Source organism: Spinacia oleracea, chromosome 1, assembly GCF_020520425.1.
Source record: "Spinacia oleracea cultivar Varoflay chromosome 1, BTI_SOV_V1, whole genome shotgun sequence".
Lineage (NCBI taxonomy): Eukaryota > Viridiplantae > Streptophyta > Magnoliopsida > Caryophyllales > Amaranthaceae > Spinacia > Spinacia oleracea.
In genome coordinates, this window is record NC_079487.1 from 122,085,975 (window position 1) to 122,099,517 (window position 13,543).

The 13,543-nt window shown below is 38.1% G+C and overlaps 3 protein-coding genes across 3 annotated transcripts; all 3 read right to left on the minus strand.

Moving 5' to 3' along the window:
* Nucleotides 1–2,434: 2,434 nt before the first annotated feature.
* LOC130466179 (uncharacterized) lies at nucleotides 2,435–3,328 on the minus strand. Its single transcript, XM_056834880.1, has 2 exons — nucleotides 3,006–3,328; nucleotides 2,435–2,676 (listed from the first exon to the last, which is right to left on the minus strand). Exons 1-2 carry the CDS (start codon nucleotides 3,295–3,297, stop codon nucleotides 2,663–2,665), a joined length of 306 nt encoding a protein of 101 aa, XP_056690858.1. The 5' UTR covers nucleotides 3,298–3,328; the 3' UTR covers nucleotides 2,435–2,662.
* A 52-nt stretch (nucleotides 3,329–3,380) lies between these two features.
* LOC130465649 (uncharacterized) lies at nucleotides 3,381–4,104 on the minus strand. Its single transcript, XM_056834491.1, has 2 exons — nucleotides 3,495–4,104; nucleotides 3,381–3,436 (listed from the first exon to the last, which is right to left on the minus strand). Exons 1-2 carry the CDS (start codon nucleotides 4,102–4,104, stop codon nucleotides 3,381–3,383), a joined length of 666 nt encoding a protein of 221 aa, XP_056690469.1.
* Nucleotides 4,105–5,964: 1,860 nt separating this feature from the next.
* On the minus strand, nucleotides 5,965–13,543 carry LOC110787441 (uncharacterized). Its single transcript, XM_021992065.2, has 7 exons — nucleotides 12,971–13,543; nucleotides 9,008–9,046; nucleotides 8,817–8,887; nucleotides 8,222–8,286; nucleotides 7,985–8,074; nucleotides 7,764–7,856; nucleotides 5,965–6,937 (listed from the first exon to the last, which is right to left on the minus strand). The coding sequence occupies exons 1-7, from the start codon at nucleotides 13,423–13,425 to the stop codon at nucleotides 6,503–6,505; spliced, it is 1,248 nt and encodes a 415-aa protein (XP_021847757.1). The 5' UTR covers nucleotides 13,426–13,543; the 3' UTR covers nucleotides 5,965–6,502.

Below are 13,543 nucleotides of genomic sequence, written 5' to 3' on the forward strand. Positions count from 1 at the left end.
GTGAGACATACTTCTATACTCTGCCTCAGTGGAAGACTTGGATACTGTTTTCTGCTTCTTTGTTTTCCAAGAGATGAGGCATTTTCCAAGGAAAATGCAGTAGCCAGTGAGTGATCTTGCACTGAAAGCACAACTACCCCAGTCTGCATCTGAGTATCCTTTCACAACCAATTCTGACTTTTTTGGATAGAACAGTCCCCAATGAACTGTACCCTTAAGGTATCGTACAACATGTAAAGCAGCTTGGAGATGAGGTTTTCTAGGAAATTGCATAAATTGAGAGAGCTGTTGAACTGAAAAGGAAATGTCAGGTCTGGTGATATTTAAGTACAACAACCTCCCAATTATTCTTCTGTAAGTCTCTGGGTTAGCCAAGACTTCTCCACTGTCAATAGACAATTTCATTCCCTTGGGAAAAGGAAACTTTGCTACTTTGCAATTCTCCACACTACTATCCTTCAAAATGTCAATGATGTACTTCCTTTGATTCAAAAAAGTTCCTTGATCATTCCTGTCAATTTCAATTCCAAGAAAGAAACTCAGTTCCCCTAAGTCTTTAATAGTGAATTCATCATCTAAGCTTTTCTTCAATTGATCTATTGCTTCCAAATCATTTCCAGTGATAAGCAAATCATCTACATATGCTAGAATGATTGCTTGTTTTCCATTCTCTTCTTTTATGAAAAGAGAATAATCTTTCTTTGACTGCTTGTATCCTAACTTCATTAGGAAATTCTTCAAGGCTGAGTTCCAAGCCCTAGATGCTTGTTTTAGACCATAAATGCTTCTTATTAGTCTACAAACTTCTCCTGTTTTCCCTTTCTTGTATCCCTTAGGGGGCTTCATGTAAATTTCTTCCTCAATGTAACCATGCAGAAAAGCATTGTTCACATCCAGATGTTGCAGCTTCCAATCCTTGATAGTTGCAAGAGCTATCAAGATCCTTACAGTGCTAAATTTAGCTGTAGGAGAGAAAGTATCTTTGTAATCTTTCCCTTTTATCTGCTTGTCACCCCTTGCTACTATTCTTGCCTTGAGTCTTACTATTTTCCTATCCCTGTCACATTTCACTTTGTACACCCACTTGGAATCAATGGCTTTCTTTCCTTCTGGAAGGGTTACCATCTTCCAAGTTCCATTCTTCTCCATTGCTTGGAATTCCTCTTCCATTGCAGCTTCCCATCCTGGATCACCTTGAGCTTGCTCATATCTTTCTGGTTCTTTTATGCCCATCACTTTCCCTATGCAAGCCATGAAATCAGCAGAGTGATTCTTCATTTCTTTCATTGTTTGGACTGTGAATGAAGTGGACTGGTCTGATTGGGTTTCAACACCAGGAATCTTGTACACAAAATCTTTGTACTTGTTTGGAACAGTTCTTGGTCTTTCTGATCTTCTAGTTTCAAGAGGTTGTTCTGTTGGGATGATGACTTGAGTGTTCTCTTCTGAACTTACTTCTAAAGTTGGTGAATTCTCACCAGTTTCAGAAACTTGAGGAGAGCTTTCAATTGGAGTTTGTCCTGTTCCATTCAGGTTAAGAGAATCAAAATTCCCTATGCTTTCACCATTGCTTCCATCATCAAAAAAATCATTTTCTTCTATTTCATCAGACACCAAGAGAGGGAAAATTCCATGTTGTTGTGAGGTTTGTAACACAGGCTGTTTTGGATTGAGGAAAGGAAAGATGTCTTCTTTGAACACCACATCTCTACACATGTACATTTTTCTTTTCTGCAAGTCAAACAACTTGTATCCTTTCTGACCATAGGGGTACCCTAGTAACACTGATCTGATTCCCTTTTCCTCAAACTTGTCAGTTTTCCTCAATGTGGGGGAGCCATAACACAAACACCCAATTATTCTAAGATGTTCATATTCTGGCTTTCTCTTGTTTAATCTTTCAAAAGGAGTTTTCCATCCAAGAACTGAACTAGGTAAAAGGTTTATCAAATAGGTTGCTGAGAGAATACATTCTCCCCAGAAGTACTTGGGTAGACCTGCATGAAGTCTAATTGCTCTTGCAGTCTCTAAGAGGAATCTGTGTTTCCTCTCCACTCTACCATTCTGTTGAGGAACTCCTGCTATGCTTCTCTGATGCAAAATCCCCTTTTCTGCAAGCATCTTTCCACATTCTGACTGAAGAATTTCAGTACCATTATCACTTCTCAGTGTTTTCACCTTGGTATCATATTGAGTTTCAACAGAACAGAAGAAGTTGCAAAGAATGCTTCTTACCTGTTCCTTGTTAGATAATAGTTGAGTCCATGTGGCTCTACTAAAATCATCTACTATGGTTAGAAAATATCTAGCACCTGTGATGTTTTTGACCTTATAAGGCCCCCACAAATCAACATGAATTAGCTCAAAAATACTATTAGCAATTGAACTGCTTGGCTTAAAAGGCAATATGTGGTGTTTTGCCACACAACAAGTGTCACAAAAATACTCATTTAGGTTCTTACAATGACAAATACTCAAATGCTTCATCTTTGACAAAGAAACATGACCCAACCTAGCATGTAACACACTCAAGTTCTGTTTCATATTCCTAACTGCATTATTGCTACCACTAATACTGCTAATATTGCTATTCTTCTCTTCTGCTTTTCCAAAATCCAGCTTATAGAGACCTTCTTCACCTCTTCCTTCAGCAATTACATCTTTACTGATAGGGTCCTGTATTACACACCCATTTTTGTCAAAAATCACCAAGCAAAGATCATCTTCTATCAGTTTGCTTACTGACATCAAGTTATGTTTGAAATCAGGCAAAAATAACACATTTTTCAGCATCATTTTGGGGCTCAAACTTACTGAACCCATTTCTTTTACAGTTTTGATTTGACCATCAGGAAGTCCCACTTTCACATGAAATCTAAGGGGTTTGATTTCAACAAGTAAATCTCTATTTCCCACCATATGATCAGAAGCACCTGAATCTATTATCCAAGTTCCTGGATCAAAAACTTGAAAATAATGTCCTACATTTGAAGCAAGGAGATTACCTGCAAAGTTTGCTAAATGTTGTTTCTCACTGAGTGCCTTCATCACTTCCTGCACCAGAGTAGAGATAAGGTTTGGATCTGACTTTGCTCCACTTGTTTCACCATGCTCATTGCTTTTCTCAAGTGGTGTGTCACCTGCAAAGTCATTCCCTTGCTTGTTCACATTTGCTGATGTCTTGTGTGTTATCTTTCCCTTCCCAGGGTTCTTAAACCAGTCTGGATAACCCACAAGCTGGAAGCATTCTTCTTTAGTATGCCCTTTCATTGTGCAGTGATCACACTTTTTCTTCATTTTGGCTTCTTTTGATTCTCTTTTCTGCCAGGTGTTCACATATTGCTTCTTCACACTCATTGCACTCATCTCATTGTTGCTACTCATGTTACCAGTGATTTCCTTTTGTTTCTCTTGCTGCTGAACAAGGTGGAAAGCCCTATTCACAGGAGGCAAAGGTTCCATAGCAAGAATGCTTCCCCTGATGTTCTCAAAACCCTCATTGAGAGCCATTAGAAACTGTATCAGTTTGTTCAGAGATTCTGCATCTGCCAATTTTTTCATCATGTTACAAGTGCATTTACTCATTGCTCCACATGTGCACTCAGGCATACCTTCAATAGAAGATATATGATCCCATAAATTCTTCAGCTTGCAGTAAAAATTCCCAACAGCCTGATTTTCTTGCTTCAAATCACTCAACTCTTTCTTCAGCTGATACAAGAGGGGGGCATTTGTTTGACCATACCTTTCCTTGACTTCGTCCCACAAATCCTTGGAAGTTTCAAGGTATATGAGACTCTCTGCAAGGTTTGTTGTCATTGAAGCCAAAATCCATCCTCTCACAGCATTATCATTTCTGTACCATTTACCAAAATCTGCATGCCCCTGATTTGGCTTCTTGATCTTTCCATCAATATATCCAAGCTTGTTCCTTGAGCCAAGTGCCATCCTAATGCTCCTGGTCCAGTTGAGATAATTTTCACCATTAAAAATGATGATTCCAAGCTGCTGGTTAGAACTGCTATGGTCTGAGTTGGCTAAATAATAAGGATCTGCATATGCATTCCCATTTTGATTTCCACTACTATCTCCATCATCTGGCATCTTGCTTCCTTAAAGATTGAAACTTTCAAAAGAAAATACAATTTTGTTTGAGTTTAGAGCGTTTCCTGCTCTGATACCATGAAGAAAATAAGATCAAAGATGTTTCAGCAAGATTGCTGTTTTCATTTCTTGTTTAGCAAGGCACAAAATTTGTGCTGCTCATTCTCTCGCGGCTGCGCTCCTCATACATCCCATATATATATATATGGCTAACTACATTCCCTAGGAAGATTCTAACCTAGGAAAGCAAACCAATACAAAAAGGACAGCACATACTACAAGACAACCAATAGAAGGCTGCCATACACAACCATACAGCTCACATAGTACACATACCATTACCATGTGACACTATTTTCTACATCTCTCCTCCTCGCCTGATCTCTCCGAAACTCACCTTATGACTTGGACGTCATAAGTTCGAGTCTCATCAACTTCGTAATGCTTTTGGAATGGGATTTCCCTAATATGACCTGTTGAAGATTATGTATTTATAGTAATAAAGGAGATTATGAGAACTTTAAGTTTGATAAACGTGATTTTGAATTATACGTCATTTTATGGTTGAATTTGACTACATACAAATTTGTGTTTTTGTGTCATATAGAACCAACACAAGTTGGTGGGGACCATCAACTGCGAAATGTTTGAGAGTGACTCAAGCGAAGACTTGCGTAGGGGACGTAGCTGAGCTGGTTAACCTGTGATAGATGTTGATTCGATAGGGTCTTTTCTTTTTACTTATAGGGCAAAAAATTGTGATAGATGTACCGTGCACCCAAGGTTATTTTATATCCATTGATGGTCCCTCGTAGTCTTACATTTTCCCATCATGGGTGACTACTAGACCTGTCAAAAATCGACCCGACCCGAAAACCGACCCGAACCCGACCCGAAAATACTGGGTCCTGAACAAGATTTTGTGACCCGTAACCCGATTTTATCCGAACCCGAGCAACCCGAAAAGTAATGGGTCAAAACCCGATCGAACCCGTTTTGGACCCGACCGATTGAAAATCATTGTATTTATACTAAAAAATGAGATTATGAGAAAATTTAAGCATAATAAGCACGTTGTTTTTACTATTGTTGTGTGTAATATGATTTTATTTATACTTATACGTCATTTTATAGTTGAATTTGACTAAATATAAACTTGTGTGGGAAAATTTGTTAATTTCTGCTAATACTTTGTATATTTATCACCTAAATTAATGAAAATATAATGCGCGTTTTAAAATCTCTCAACCCGTTGGGTCGACCCGAACCCGAAAGTTCTGGGTCTTGAACAAGCATTTGTAAACCCGAACCCGAAAATGACCGACCCGATTCAACCCGAACCCGAAAATAATTTTTTACAACCCGACCCGACCGACCCGTTTGACAGGTCTAGTGACTACCAACCTTTTTTATTTAGTAAAGTTTCTTGTGTCCGAATTACATGTGCTCAAACGACGATCAAAGTAACATTAGATTCAATAATCATAGAAGTTTATAGCCATTCTAGAAAGAAGAATAGAAGAAATCAACTAATGAAAGATCTGGCTGGTGCAAGGCAGTTAAGTCAATGCGACGCCTATTCTATTACTCCACCTGAATTTGGATCCAATTTGGTAAACAACATTGCAACATACGCAAGCCAGTTGTTTCCCACTATCAGAATAGCTAACTACATGATCCTCTTCGATCTCATCCGTTAGTACATATTATATGCACCAGAATGCACCGTGTGCCATTTCACATTTTCCTCTTACGTGTATGTGAGGAGAAAATGTGAGAGAAACCACCAATGAATATAAAAATGACCTTTGGATGCACGGTACACATAATAATTTTCACTCATCCAAAACTCAAACCAAATACTACTAAATCAATAAAATTACACTACGTATATATAAACACTCCATTGTTCGAGAAGTTGACAAATACTATAAATAAACCAGCCTCTCTACATATTGCTGAGTAAGACTGTTTACATTTGAACCTTTACAAGCATGCCACTTTCAGCAAAATTCAGGAAACCCCAAAAAATAAAAACTACAATGACAGTTTCATATCATATACAGATCACTACCAAATGTTTTCAAGGAAACTTCGCCAGAAAACAGATATACTCTGTAATCAGGCACACTAACCTACCACAAGGATCTGGCCATATGCTATACAATTTCCAGATCCCGCTTTTATATTCCAAAACAAATACTATCTCCGCTCCAACATAGTTGTCACATTACGAGTTCGAACTAGCAATGTGACAACCAGTGCTTCACAGACGAAGTACTATAAACACTTCAACATGATTTTCATTTTAATCACCAACCTTTTTTTTGAATGTTGAGGTAACACCTAATCACCACCGGATCCGCAATCACAAACCGAGTACTGAGTGGTGCTAAAATCAGCCAACTGATTTCCCAAAATACAGCGACGCGGCTAGCCTCTTCTCCATCCAGTTGATGATATCCCAAGCAATATCTTCTCGTTCAGGTTCAAAGAGGAGGTCGTGCAAGAAGCCATCATAAAGCTTAATATCCTTGAAGTTGGAGGCTGCTTGATCGTAGAGATCTTGAGAAGCAAGTGGATCAGTAACCCTATCTGCAGTTCCATGAAGAACAAAGAATGGAACAGTGACGGATTTCAAGTTGCGTGTCAAATAAGCAGTGATGCGCAATATCTCATGCCCAGTCCGAACCCTTATGGGACCAGTGTAAACCAGTGGATCAGAATATTTGGCAAGAAGTTGAGCTGGATCCCTGGAAACTGGAATGCCTCTCTTGTTCGCTCCTTTAAACTGGAATCGAGGAGCAACTAAGGAAAACACAGGGGCTATAACCTGCATACACAGCAGCACGAGCATGAGCATGAGCATATATATGTGCTTTCTCCCTGACCTTTTTTTAGTGTGTGCGTGGGTGAGAAGGGGGCGTATGAGAGGAAAGGTTTATCAATCTAACCCCCCCTTATACCATACCCCAATCCAATACGGAGGCAAGTAAACAACCTACCAGAGTCGGCAAATAGGCCTAGTCTGCAAACAGCAAACATGTATTTGGACTAAATGACAACATTTAGTATTTCGTACTAGTTTCTAATTGGAAGGGCGCATTCATGACATGGTCTCTTGCTTTTGGGGAAGACTTCATGGCAAGTCTTCCAAATTCTCATTCACTTGGCTAGTAAATTGAACAAAAGATTTGGATACATTCATTTACTGGAAAATAAAATTCATGTTTACTCCCCAGTTGTTTCTACACCTATATATTTTTCTCCCATAAAGAACATAACTGTGATCTTGCATGCCAAGGCACAGACAAACCCATATGATCTCAGTTGGTTGCCTTATTGGGGCCAATTTTTATCAAGGGTAAAGTATGATATGCCATAAAATTGTCAAAAAATTTAAGGGTAGAGTATGATATGCTAACTATCTAACTATTTGATATGCTAAAGCCAATTTTTATCAAGGGTAGAGTTTGATATGCCATAAAAAATTGTCAAAAAAAAAAAAAAAACAATTTTGGGTAGAGTATGATATGCTAACTATCTAACTATGTGATATGCTAAAGCCAATTTTTATCAAGGGTAGAGTATGATATGCCATAAAATTGTCAAAAAAAAAAAACCAACGAAGATTATCATGCATTCATTCATGAACATACCTTGACCACAGGATGTGATGGCTTAACTCGCAAGGCAGGTGAGGTCAAAATAATTCCTTCAACCATTCTTTCAATGTGAGGATATGAAGCTGCCTGTACAAGAACAGAGTATATATGCTGTTAAAGTGAATCCAGCCAAATTTCTGATCCCAAAGAAAGTGTAAAAGTGTAGGAACACCTCCAAAATATTAACTACCCCGTACTAGGAGTGAGATACTAACCTTTAAAACCACGGCGCCCCCTGTAGAGTGACCAAACAGGAAGCAAGGTACCTTGGGATGCTCAAGTTTGACGTTCTCCAAGAAAGCCGCCTGTTCATAGAGAAAAGAGCTCAGTAACATTAATTTCAGGCACAAAACATCAACTGAGAGACGATTATTTACAAGAACATTTCATAACCTACTAAAATATGTGATCGAATTCTAGAGAAAAATAAAATGGACAAAATTCTAACTTACCGTATCGGCAACGACTTGATCAAGGGAGGGAACAAACCCATGCAGCCCATCACTACCACCATGGCCTACAATAAATTCAAAAATTAACAATAAGGTTTCTAGAAAAATCATCCTGAAAGGACTAACGAATCACACAAAGTAAATAGTGCCATAACTACAAACTATTGGGATATAAGGAAATGTTTTATAAGAAAATTATTTTTTAGAAATACACCAAAATACAGACAATATTTAGGTCAACAAACTTTGAAGTTTCAAGATGCAACACCTCAACTCCTACAAAAGAGACGGTATTAATTGAAGACCATCAAAACTATCAGATATTCAGATGGCATCAGAAATAGAGCTACTTCTACTATAGTGGATCAGGACAATATATATCATATTTAATTTTTCTCTTGACCTTTCCCCCTCTAGCCTCTGTGCAGAACATGTTTATTAAGCAATAATGAACGATATAAAAAATCTGACAAATGGAATTGGAACAATCACAACATAGAAGTACAGAATAGCTGAAGACCACCATATCGACCAAGATAGCAACAAACTCACAATACAGAAAAAATGGCTGGTTTAAAGTCAAAAACAAAAGTACCTATCCAATCCATAGCATACACCCCAAAGTTGCGAGAGGTTAATTGCATTGCAAAATGAGCATATCTTCCACTGCAAATAAAAAACAAAGTAACGGATCAGGTAATTTTAAGAGAGACAGTAAACTGCATCTCTAAGCTACACAGACCACCATAGATGGCAGCAAAAGTAACTTACAAGGGTTTTACTTACCCATGCTCATTAAGTCCGTGAATAATAATGATGATGCCCCTGAAAACATGTAAGAAATATTAATTTTACAAAAATGAGGACACACATATCTCAATATTCCAGAATGCACGTCGTTACGCTGCAGACACCACATACAAGCAGCTCCAGGGGGAAGTGGGCAGGATACATACATAATCACACAAAAAATATTCTCAGGACAAAATCTTCTACTGATATTGAACCTTTAGCAATATTGCATGAACTCGTCATTTTTTATTGACATGGTATGGTAACCTACAAAAGCAACAGTGTCAGTCTGTCAGAGGGATCTTTATCACCCTTCAGTCCTTCACTTACTAACAGAGTAAGACACATTTAACATATTCAATAATTGCCAAGAATAACGGGATCACGAACAACAGCTATAACAACTTTGGATGAACTGATGAAGTATTTTCCGCTTTTAACAGTGTCAAAATAGGGCTAGAGTTGTCAAGATGCCCATAATACACCAGGAGGATGATCAAAATTAACTTTAAAAGAGAAGCTTCATTAAAACAACATGATCCACAACATCTAGAAAGACCTTTTTATCAGATAACTAGTGCTAAAAACAAATCACGCGATCCTCATTAACATGCAACCAAGACATCACTACAAGTAAATGCTCATCCTAAGGAGTAGTAGCAAATAGGAAAGCACTAAACATCACCTCTTTTTTCTCAAGAGATTATATTAGCTAATTGAAGAACTTTATTAAGAATGATACACAGCAAGTGAACACCACATATCTGCCACTCCAAAACCAGATAACCAGAGCATTCGATGTCAGACATCAAAGGAATTTTACATCACGGGTCCTAATTGAAAGAAGGGCCTGAAAATTTAGATTTGTTAATCCTGAGATTTATAATGTTTAAATTATACTCCCATCATCGTTAAGTCCCATATTACTGTATTATTTACAGATGTTCCATAACGAAGTTTCAGTTTCTCAAGATAGTTAAGGTACATGTATTCACATATATGCCTCTTTAATAACTAACAGATTGAAGTAGTAAATGCTTTTGACAGAGAAAAAAGTGTAACATGAATTCTAGTCCCATAGCCACTGTTAATATCTTTGTTTAAAGAAAAAAGAGGAAGAGTATTTTGGACCAGAGAAATACAAAAACAACAGCTCAAAAAAAGGCTTAATATCCGGAAAAATGTCTCCCGCTGAGGGAAATTACAGGATTGCAGCTTGGATAGCTCAAGAAAAGGCTTAATAGGCTTAATATCCCAAATATCTAGATCTTCATTTATGTTTGTCTTTCAGAACAGGCAACCTCCTTGCACTGCTGTGTTCCAACATAAATATTTTGTTTACCATCCTAAACCCTAACCAACAAGGTATACAAGTTACCTAAGCAACCAGGACGGCAGGACCTACATTTTGCTGTTTTATAAATCATTAAGGACTAACTGGATGTCAGTTAGAAGTTAAACCGGTGTTAAAAAATTAACATGGAAGAGAATGGAGCAGCTAATAGAAGGGAAACAGAGAAATGCATTTCATATCTTCTCTTCTCTATTAATTTTTTGGTGTTTTATAAATCATTAAGGACTTCAAAATAGATGTCAGTTAGAAGTTAGAATGATGTTAAAAAATAACAGGGAAGAGAATGGAGCTGTTAATAGAAAGGAAAACAGCAGAACACACTTCATATCTTCTCTTCTTTACCCTTATCTTTCCCCCCTATCCACTCAAATCTAAACTCCGCTTTCTTTGCCGTCTTCAACCACCAACAATTGGCAGAGGCGTATAGTAAGCCACAGCACCATCTAATTCCCTCATAAATCACAAATGAACATCAAAGTGAGAAACTAAGAAGAAAATGAGGCATTACCATTAACAAAGATACAACTGACCCAGTACCCAACCAAAAAATGAGAAATAGAGAACAGAAGCCTCTGGAATACCGACAGTCCTGTCCGGTCTAGTCCACTCCTCCATTTCTCCTCCACGCCTCTCCGAAAGTACCACAGATAAGAGATCAACGAAAACCCTGAAATTTTGAAAGTCTTCTATATGTTCTTGAACTTCGGTGATTTGGTGATGGTCATGCGGGAAGATGTCTACTTGATGAATTTTGAATAAATTACTCCCTCCGTTCTTGAATGTTAGTCCTTTTTCTGTATTGAGTTGCTTTTATTTATTAGTCCCTTTTGGAATCTTTCCTTGTTTGTCCAACATTTATATACCCTCGAAAATATCCAAATACCCTACTTGTTTACTCCCAATTAAACCTTTATCCTCGTTAAACTCTTTAATTATTTCTCTCTTACCCACACGGGTTAGATTCATGTGACAAGTGTACCTATATTGGACTGTCTTAGATTCGAAAAGGGACTAATATTCAAGAACGGAGCGAATACCTATTTTTTGTCTTGTAGTATATGAATTAAGCATTTGACCTTTTTTGGCTACTCAAAAGCTAAAGCTAGCAACTTAACATCCACTCAAAGATCCAAATGAGTTCCTCTACGATAAAATTAAACTTGTTAGGTAAGCACAAAGAAAAGACAGAATCAACAACTGAGGTGGTCATGTCATAGTCCTATACCAAGAAATATTCAATGGGCAAAGTCTATTCTACTTCAAGTTGATCAAGTGCCGGTTGGGAAGTTAGCTGGACATTTCAAATTTTAGGAAAATTGGCTTTAAAGAGGTTGACTCAGCTATCATGAACACAAGGAAAGACTTGTACAAAATGCAAAATGCAAATGCATTCTACTACACTTCCTCAAAGAACAGTGTCACTCCCAGAAAAAGAAACTTGTTCACACACATTTCCCGTGCAATTCTCTGTTTCTGACCATTCTTCACTTATTCAATAGCTAATTCAAAAATGACATTGACCAACAAGTGAGACACGCATCATTCACACCAAAAGCCACAGTACACAGCCTCCCCTGACAACCCAACTAGCTCAAGATAATCCTATACTACTCTTACAAGCAAAAAGAAAAATAAAGGTCAATCCGATTGCGAGAATACGACTCAAATACTCATCATCCAGGCTTTTATTACTCAAATACACACACGAACATGAAAAAATCTAAAAAACATTGCATCATCCAACTGCAAGAAAATGCTATTGTGCAATGGGTCACATCAAGTAATAACCTCAAATTTGACAATTCAAAGAAATAGCATCTAATGCAATCAACCCCCAAAGGCAAGCACCGTGTCTACATAGCCTAAAAAGGAATCTTTTTGCATGATAACGAACAAAACATCATCTTAATGATCAGATATAAAGTTAAACCCTCCTTCAATCACTCAAAATGATACAATTTACACATCCAACCTCCTCATCAAGCATCAATTTGCACGAGCAACCCAAAAAGTTGCTATTCTCCCTAATGTATTTTCTTACATTTTTCCCCCATGCCGGGCCAAATGAAGGTGCGAACCCCAAACGAGAATCAGATTCTCAACTAGAGAATCTCTTGATTCTTAGCTCATTGGTCACCGAAGAAACATGTTCAACAAACCGAAAAAAACTTGGAGGAGGAAACCCAAAATGCTCACTCATGATCAAACAGCTCAACCACGAAATCAACGAATACTTACTAACCCAACAAAATTGCACAGAAATTTGTTAATTTCCCCAAACATTCATCCAGGTGACCCGCAACCAAACAACATCAAGAAAAACCCAAAATTGAACAAACTAACACCATATTTTTATATCATAAAATACTTCGGCAACTTCCAAACAGTGAGTCAGTGAATAAATCAAACCCTCCAAAATACCAAATCAAAATCCGCAGACAATAAAACTCCATGAAAACCTAGAAACTTCCAGGCAGCCAATTTTAATTGAATAAAATATTCTCAACATGCAAAGAATAAAAACATTAAATTTCCATGAAATTCCACTCCGATCAACACAAAATTAAATAAACACATAAAAATTATTGTGAAAGGGGCCGTACTTCGAATTACCGGAAACGGGGAACCAAGACCGGGAAAAGAGGGCATTTCGACGAATACCAAAGAAAAGCGAAGTACTCCATCGACAATTCTCCGAAATATCCCTCTCCTCCTCTCCTTCAATCGAAACCGGCACCATTTCTAGGGCTTCAGCGAGCGCACGACGACGAATTGTATCTTTCTGCTCTTCCAACAATCTCCGGCGCTGGAACTTCAACCGCGAAGGCGGCCGCGGAGAATCCGATGCCGCTTCCTCCGTCGAAGGAGAAATCCGTTGAGAAGGAGGGAGAAGGAGGAGAAGAAAGCAAAGGAAGGAAGAGTAAAAGAGAATAATTGATGTTTTGAGGAAATTGTAAGAAGGAATGAGGAGAAGAGCCATGGATTTAGCTCTGTGGAAGAGAGGAATAATTCTTCCGCTAGCTCCGGAGGTTAGCTCCTCCACGCTAGCCGCCGCCATTGCGGTGGTTATAGCGGTGAAGAGAGAAAATTTGCAGAGAGTTTGACAGGGTGTGGTGGAAAAAGAAATGGATGGGAGATTTGGGGAGCAAAGAGAAAAGAAATGAGAGAAATCAATG